This window comes from Rhamphochromis longiceps, linkage group LG20 (assembly GCF_057381845.1).
Source record: "Rhamphochromis longiceps isolate RC_006_pf linkage group LG20, R_longiceps_female_GT1.1, whole genome shotgun sequence".
Taxonomy (NCBI): Eukaryota; Metazoa; Chordata; class Actinopteri; order Cichliformes; family Cichlidae; genus Rhamphochromis; species Rhamphochromis longiceps.
This window is the reverse complement of record NC_140576.1, coordinates 3,680,960-3,689,586: the sequence shown is the minus strand read 5'-3', so window position 1 is coordinate 3,689,586 and position 8,627 is coordinate 3,680,960. Positions and strand designations below refer to the sequence as shown.

Sequence of the window (8,627 nt, the reverse complement as noted above, 5' to 3'; positions counted from 1 at the left end):
TACACCCTGATGGTAATTTGGACTCCGTGATTGTGCCCACCCCCAAGATCCTATATGTATGTGTAATGAGAGTGTGAATAATGTGAATGTCTAAGTTGTGGGATAAAATTGAGGCAGAGGCAGCCAGAAGGGGACAGGGGGGGGGTAGCCTCCTCTGCACCCTGGTGACATACCCCCACTCCAAGGCCCTGCATGTGTGGGTGGTTGTGGAGGAGCGGGAAGAGGGAGGCAGAAAGATTTCTAATGAAGTTTGCAGTTCAGTTATGGGGAGTTTTAAATGTTATTATACCCTATCATGCCCATCTATGTGTGTCTATGTTGACCAGTTTCCCCTGAAATGCAAACTGATACTGGTCCAGGGAAGATTAGTATGATGGATTAATGCGAAGAGTGCGAGAGTTTAAAAACAAGTGTTATGAAGGTTTTAGATTCGATTCATTAAGTCCTAAAATATAAATTGTGGCCAAAGTGGAACATTCTGAAAATTCGAAAAGTGCCTAATGGGTTTTTTAAATTAACATCTCCACAGGTCAAAAACAGAAATGGGCGGTGATAACATTTCTGAGGATTTGGATCATCTTATCTCTGGACTGTGACTCAGTGTAGCTGTTGAGCTGGCTGCAGGTCTGGAGAACCATGGACGTTGAAGGAAATTAAATTGTATTTTTTTTAGACAAGGTCAGAAAGTTCAACTCTTTGGATAGAGTTTAATAATATTTGTAAATATAACTATTTTAAAGCCAAACCCGTTTTATTTATTTTTGGGAAAACAATTAAAGCTTGTACAGTCAATCTTTGAAAATAAATACAACAGAAGTCAGTCCTTAAATGATCTAAATTACTTGATTGAATTAATCCCGTATAGCTCTGTTCCCACTCTCCCCCTTTCCCTTTGAATCGGTCGCTTTAAGGGAGAAAAACTGCTTTTGACTAAAGAAGCAACTTTAGGACTAACACGCCTAGCTGTTTTTACCAGGAAAACGAGCGTTTGGTAAGCCTTGCTTTCCTGGTATTTTCAGTCCGAAGCCTGTCTGAACTCGTTTTAACCGTTAGAATAAGCGTATGTGACGAGCAGCCGTTTCTTTAGGTCGTGCTCCTCCACGGTTCCTCCTGCTGTGGTTAGATCAGAATCGCCTCTGTACTCATTGACCACTGCGAAGCTTGAGATGAACTCAAACTCTCACAGAGCTAGTATATCTGATCAATTCATCACCTCTAACCACGGCACGGAGCGTGGAGGCCCTGAAAGTTTTTGCCGGCTGCACATCGCCACAAAGGCTCGCAAGCGCGTTTCCTATCATCTCCGGTCAGAGCAGAGCCACCTCAGACCGGATCAAATAAGATCAGTGTGTAGGTTTTTAAAATGAACACAGACACGACACACGCACATATCATTCACGCACTCACTCAAACACACAACCATTCACTCAGAAGCCATTCAAACTATAAGGAATACGGAGCTTCCGCTTCCGGTTTAAAGCCAAAAGCCGCATGGGATTATGGGACATCGACTCCGACGATTATTTAGCGACATCACGTGGCCACCAGTAGTAACATAATATACAGAAAACAAAATTATGAAACCATCACCTAAATCCTCAAATATATTTCATTGAATTAATTCAAATGTAGGCAAAGCTTTTTAAGTGTTAAAAGGTCTTCATCTTCTGGGATCACCACAGCAGATCACCTGTGTCCCTCTTACTCTGCCCCTAGCTCTATATTCATCGTCTTTTGTCTTTCATCCACTATCCCCCCTCAGCACATGCCCAAACCATCTCTAAAATTGTTTCCAACGCTCTCAGCCTGAGTTGTCCCACTGATGTTATTTATTTCTAATCATTTCCATCCTGGTCACTCTCAGTGAAAACCTTAACATTATCAACCAGGCCTCCTGTCTTTTTTGTTAGTCCCATGATCTTCTCTCACTACCATCTTGTAAACCTTCCCTTTCACTCACTCTGCTCTGCTTCTGTCAGAAATCCCCAACACTCGACCCTCCCTGCACTCTCTTCTTCGCCTCTCTGTTGCTTTGGATGGTTGATCCCATAAATTACTTCCTTTTACCATCCATGATGGGATGGTAAACGGAAGTAATGGTAAACGGAAGTAATGGTAAAAGAGAAAGAGAGTTATGTAAAATAAGTTTAAAATTTTCTTACTTCCTCCTGTTTTTGTTGGTCTTATATTATGTTATGTAATAGAATACTTTCTAACTGTTCCCTTTGGCAAATTCTGTGTGTCTTTATGAGCCAGCAGAATATAATAAGAATAAAGATTTATTTTAATATATATATATTTTAATATATATATATATATGTGTGTGTGTGTGTGTGTGTGTGTGTGTGTGTGTGTGTGTGTGTGTGTATATATATATATATATATAATGTAAAGTATGTAGACTAAACCCCACCAGATGACATTTCAGCTTGTATTTATACAACAAGAATTAATCTATTCTTGTTCTTGTTTAGTGTTTATGCCACAGATACATTTAACATAACTACAATGGACCTAACAATTATAAATAAATACAAAATAAATACTTTTGTAGGGTATTTGTAAGCTGAAAAACACAGAAATAGATACAGCATGTGGAAGTCTTTGTGTCCTCAGAACTGATTAAGAAAAGACTGTGTTGTGACTACACATACACTGATACACACTTAAATACATGCAGTGTGATGTATGTGTGTATCGTCATAAGTCTAACCTGAATAAAGTGTTTAGTCAGTATTGTTTTTTAGTAAAACATTCAAACCTCCCTAACTGCTACAAAAAGTGAATTTAAAGTACAAATACATCAGCGCATGGTTGAAGATGTAAAGATGTGGCACAAACTTTCGCAGCTCCTGTATGAGAGTGAAAACACAGTCATTCACAAACAACAAATAACAATGCATTCACACAGTCTTCTTGCACATTTTGATATCTGTACCAGTTTATTTACCAGTACCAGTTTCTTATAGATCTAACCAGTAAACATTCACAAAGTTTATGGCAGGACATTTCCGGTTGTACTTGGGTTTTCTATGATCGTCTCAGTCCCCAAACTGTGACAACCATCACCATATTATGTTTCTTTGAAGACCTTTGTTGCTGGACTGTCTGTCAGTGCTAATGGGCTGGGAGGAAGAGGAGTCGACTGGTAATAGTACCGTGTTAGGTTGGTTTTAAGCTGCATTTGTGTCAGCGGCAATTACCTAATCTAACATCCTATGCCGTGTGGGGGTTGTGAAGTAATCTAGAATGGCGTAATAAGATTTCAGTGTCTACTACCACTATTGACTACTGCTAGATGGCACATTGAGTCTGTGGATCTGTCATCAACAACATGCTGGCCTTGGATGCAGCAAGGAAAAAGACGATTGACCGACGGAGTGAGGACGTGCAATTCTTTTAGCAATGGACTAAAACAGGAACGCTGCTGCTGGGCACAAGACAGTGGGCCTCCACCATCCTGCCATGGAGGGGTCAGCTGTAAAAAAAGTGAGTTTTCTAGTTGTTTACTTGCAGCGCTGCCGCCGTCTAGTGAGTGAGAGGTCAGTGTCTGGTCTGATGTCCATCTGTCAAAGGTTTAGTTCACCTTTGGTCAGACCACATGTGTTGCTTCAGTGGGCTTACAGTCAAAGTTTATTGTGATTAAAGTATGTAGATGTTATGTAACTTTTCATATGATGGACACTTTGACCACAAATATATAAACTGTGCCTTCTTACAGAATCTTGTTATTGCAGATTAAATATTATTGACACTAATACTCAACAAGTTCATTATAGTTATTTTTAATCTCTGTTATTATGAAACTATATATGTTAGCAGCACAATGTCTGTTTTCATTAAAGACTTTTCTGCATTTTTATGTGTTTTAAACACAAAATTCATTGTGCATATTTTAGCTCCATGGTGGGCATTTAAATGCTGTCTCGAAGTCCGAATTGTTCTGATCAGTGAGCTGATTTGAACATTTGATATAATATTATTGCAATGTCAAAACATTGCTGTTCAATCTTTGATCAAAGTCACATCTGAAGTGATTACATAACAAGGTCATCTTGGAGCCTGGATGGTTTTACATAAGAACAAACAGCCTGAAGATACAAGGCAGCTGTGTTGAACTTCCTAAGAAGAATAAAGTATTTTAATCTGGCAGCAACATTATAATGATTAATGGTCAAAAAACGTATCTTTTGACTGATTCAGTCCAACAGACAGATTGCTTAGTATCACAGAGCGGCATCATCAAGCTAACGTCTGACACTTCAGAGCATTTATGCAAGTAGGTGAGAGCTTCCTGTAATCCATCTGAAACCTTCAGGCCTTAATTGGAACAATGGCTTTCATCAGGCCTTACACCTGACTGGTTATCTCCCCTGCAGGGGCCCAAGAAGGCCCTGAATCTGGAGGCTTATAACTACAGCAGGAATAGTAAAAGGCACAATACCAAATACAGAGTTTGGGATCATATTTCAGCTGTTGGACTTGTTTATGTCAGCGTCTTGGTCTTATTGGCTTGCCTGACTTTGCCTGAGAAACGCAAGTCATAACAGCACCTGCCATCTGCTCCCTGGTCGCTGTAATCTGTGTCTCCTGGCTATCCGGTTTCAGTGGGTGTGGCAGAAGTAAACGATTGTGTTACAACCACGTTTTCCTTCCACTGTAAGTGGCCTGACTCTGTGTGGTTACATCATTTTATTTGCCACTACAAATAAAGCTCTCTGTCACACACCAAAACTGCATAACTACCTCTCTGACAGACTGGCAGAGCTGTTATGTCACCTTCATTAAACGAAGCTCACGTACTTAAGCAGCACAGCAGGCACCGTCTTTTTTAGCCTTTAGCTAATTATACCCTCTGTCACATGAAGGGACGATCACAACAAAGATGTTTTGACAAACCAGGCTGTGTGCATCAGTGTTCACATGCAAAGTAATTAACTTGTGAAATCACTAACAAAGAGCTTCGTTTTTTCTTTTTCTCTTGTTTGACTGTATATGACATCTCACAGAAACTGGGATATGGGCTTCTCAAAAAAGGTAGTTTAAAGCACAAATGTTGAATGATAGATTAGATTTGATTGATAGCAGAATCATGTATATGTTACCAATCAAATATTGCTATCAGTCAAATATATAGTCGTTATAGTAGGATTAGAATTAGCTAGAAATAATCATCTTTTATATTAAGTAGCTTCATCCATCAGTACTGCCGGGTGAATGAAGCAGTGTATTCTGTGTTTAAAATGATCTTCAATGACACTTCGATTAAATGTTACAATTCTGTATCTCCAACAATCAAAACTATGAGGACATTCTGTTACCATGTGATAGTTAATAACAAGGTAGAGTCAAACTTGTTTTCTTTTTCACATTATGAGCTTTAAGAAGAATTTTGAGTTGGTCCATCCACAGGTGACAGCAGCAGTGAGCAGAAGAAACTCAACGGCTCCTCAACAGAAGCGCCGAGCTATCATAACCTGCACCGAGAGCTGCTGCTCAGCCATAAACGGTACGCCGAAAACTCCTTTTACTCTGTGGTCTTAAAGTCGTCACCCACTGAAACAGAGATTGGCAGGAATTTTGTGTTTGCATGTGTCGGTAAAACTGTAGCTCTGACTTTGAAGGGGTCTGCTGCTGGAGGAGAAACCGGAGCTGAAGCGAGTGTTGGAGCAGCGCAGACTGGAGCTGCACAAGGAGGCGGAGATGGCACAACGACAGCCCTCAGACCTGGAGATGGAGCTCCGCAAGAGGCAGCAGAAACTGCAAGAGGTAAGAGGCACATAACTGAGAGGGATTTCACAAAATACTAACAGAATACAACCTGGCTCTTCTCAGGCTTTCTCTTTAACTTTGTTGGGATAAACTGATGTCCTTCCCCCCAACAGTACGAGCAGGAGGAGATCAGGCAGCGAGAGAGTCAGCAGAAGATCCCAGAGTTTGTCCGTGTGAAGGACAACCTGAGGCGCACACAGACGTTTGAGCAGTGAGGCCCTGAGGCTCTCCCATCAGCCCCTGCAGCATCTCACCATAGTGGCCCTAAATCTGGATGTTCACAGTCTACAGAGCTACATCCCGCATACACCATTTTGCTTTACGTTTCTTCACAATGTACTTTGAGTTATCACATTTTGTGTAAGCAATCACTCATACCAGGCTAACATGTAATCCAGAAATACACTATTTTGCCAAAAGCACTCTCTTGTCTGCTTTCACATGCATAGGAACTTGAGTGACATCCCATTCTTAATCTGTAGTGTTTAATATGATCTCAGCCCACCCTTTGCAGCTACAACAGACTCAACTCATCTAAGAAGGCTTTCCACAAGGTTTAGGAATGTGTTTGTGGGAATTTTTGACCATTCTTCCAGAAGGTCAAAAAATTCCATTAGTTGGATGAGAAAGCCTGGTTCACACTCTCCACTCTAATTCATCTCAAAGGTGTTCTGTCAGATTGAGATCAGGACTCTGTGCAGGTCGGTCAAGTTCCCACAAAGTTGGGAACATGAAATTGTCCAAAATGAATTGGTACGCAGAAGCATTAAGAGTTTCTTAAGGAGTCAAGCTCAACTCCTGAAAAACAACCTCACACTATAATCTTCCACTACCGAACTTTATACTTGGCACAGTGCTGTCAGACAAGTACTGTTCTCCTGGCAACTAGCAAACCCAGACTCAAGCGTGATTTGCCACTCCAGAGAACAGGTCAGTACTGCTGTAGAGTCCAGTGGCGGTGCGCTTCACACCACTGTACCTAACGCTCGTGCTTGGTTACGTGATGCTTGGATGCAGCTGCTCGGCCATGGAGACCCATTTCATGAAGCTCTCTACAGACTGTTCTTGAGCAACTCTGAAGGCCACAAGAAGTGTGGAGAGATTGACTGCAGAAAGTTGCTGACCTCTGCGCACTTTGCACCTCATCATCCGTTGACCCCATCCTTGTGATTTTTAAATGACCTACCACTTAGTGGGTGAGCTGCTTTCATTCCCAAATGTCCTCCACTTTGTTGTAATATCACTAACAGCCGACTGTTGAATATTTAGTAATGAGGAAATTCCACAAGTGGACTTGTTGCACAGGTGGCATCCTATCACTGCACCAAGCTGGAATTCACTGAGCTCCTGAGAGCAACCCATTCTTTCACAAATGTTTGTACAAGCAGTCTGCGTGCTAGGTTCTTGATTTTATCACACAAGTGATTGAAACAGCTAGACTGAATATGAATGAGTGAATACTTTTGGCAATATAGTGTACTTCCATAAAGTCAGTCACAGTTCTTTTTCTGATTGGGAAGTGAAATAACAGAGAAAGCTCGCACTGAGCTATGAGTCTGGATTTTTTAAAATGTTTTTCTATACTAATTATACTATTTTTTTTTCCAAATTAGTTTCACATGCTTCTTCCAGGATCAAATGAGCATGAGATATCAGTTAAGCCTGATTCTGTCCGTTGTAAAGACCATTATGCAACTGCTGAGAGGAACATTTTCAACAGAGCTGTTTTGTATGAATAAAAATTCCCCAACACTGCAAAATATGCATGTTTGTTTATTCTTCTCTGTCATGACTTGGGATTTTTTTAGAGTGTCTGAGTGCTGTGGAAATGAAAGGTTTATAGCTTGCTGTGATGTTTTGTTGCACTGGACACCATTCAAAGCACTGGGGACTGATTTGCATGCGGCTCCACTCCCCGAGGGCTCTCACGGTTCTTTCACATGGATATGGGACTCTGCTTAATTAGCTGATCTTTTCATTCCATCACGCCATGAGAGGAGAAAGCACAGGCCATCTGGAGAAGGCTTTTCATCATCTATAGACTAGGAATACCCAAGGGTCACTGATACAACCGGCTGAGGGCACATAGTAGTAGCCAGTTTGCTGTTTCAGAATTTATTTTAAGTAGTTTTAGCAATTATGTCATACACAAAAGAAACCCACATGTGCAAATTGAATTAACAGAACAACTTTAAATGTGCAATAACACATAAGTGCTGTACTTTTAAAGTTAAGATGTGAGGTAACATTATTGTATAATTGTACGCATGCAAATAGCCTAAAGGCTATTCTCATAATTAAAATTTTTTTATATAGTTTAGCATTTCATAAGTTACGCACATGTATTTTGTGTAAGAACTTGAGCAGGAGTTGGTTACAGATGTCAAATAAATGTAGTGAAGAGTAAACGTGCAACATTGTCTAAGGCAAAGTAATAATAAAAGGACCAGCATCAAATATAATAATAATAATAATAATAATAATAATGAATGTATGCGAATTACATGGAAATGAATTACAAAGAAGATCACATGGTTAAATATAGCTTTGTGGAAACTAAACAGCAATTAAAAGTATATTTCTCTGTCATTTTAATTATGTTTTATTTATGTTAATGTGTGAATGGCTCACGCTGTACACAATTCTTCATTATCATGGCGGAGGAAAGAGGAGAGCGTGGTCTTCTCGGCCAGCACTTACCAGCCAGCTGTCCTGTTTTCTTTCTTTCTTTTAACAAAACTTTGCCTCTACCGCCTCCCTGTCGCCTTTTGTGCCTTTTCTCAAATGAAGCCCCCCCTCAGCAGTCGCGTGCTGTGTCAACAAGCAAAGCGTGTCTGGAAAGTCTGCAGCGTCGG

General features: G+C 40.5%; 1 protein-coding gene and 1 non-coding gene across 2 annotated transcripts; one reads left to right on the top strand and one right to left on the bottom strand.

The window, feature by feature from the left end:
- Positions 1 to 1,119: 1,119 nt before the first annotated feature.
- On the bottom strand, positions 1,120 to 1,481 carry LOC146644685 (small Cajal body-specific RNA 2). The gene has a single exon (XR_014909201.1).
- Positions 1,482 to 2,096: 615 nt separating this feature from the next.
- LOC146644684 (protein FAM107B) lies at positions 2,097 to 7,400 on the top strand. The gene is made up of 4 exons (XM_085394215.1): positions 2,097 to 2,115; positions 5,398 to 5,509; positions 5,625 to 5,769; positions 5,886 to 7,400. The coding sequence occupies exons 1-4, from the start codon at positions 2,097 to 2,099 to the stop codon at positions 5,985 to 5,987; spliced, it is 378 nt and encodes a 125-aa protein (XP_085250341.1). The 3' UTR covers positions 5,988 to 7,400.
- The last annotated feature ends 1,227 nt before the right edge of the window (positions 7,401 to 8,627 follow it).

Excerpts from the sequence above, each read along its gene's own strand:
- LOC146644684 (XM_085394215.1), top strand. Across the intron at positions 5,510-5,624 it reads CTGCTGCTCAGCCATAAACG|GGGTCTGCTGCTGGAGGAGA; the intron begins GTACGCCGAAAA and ends CTGACTTTGAAG. Across the intron at positions 5,770-5,885 it reads GGCAGCAGAAACTGCAAGAG|TACGAGCAGGAGGAGATCAG; the intron begins GTAAGAGGCACA and ends TCCCCCCAACAG.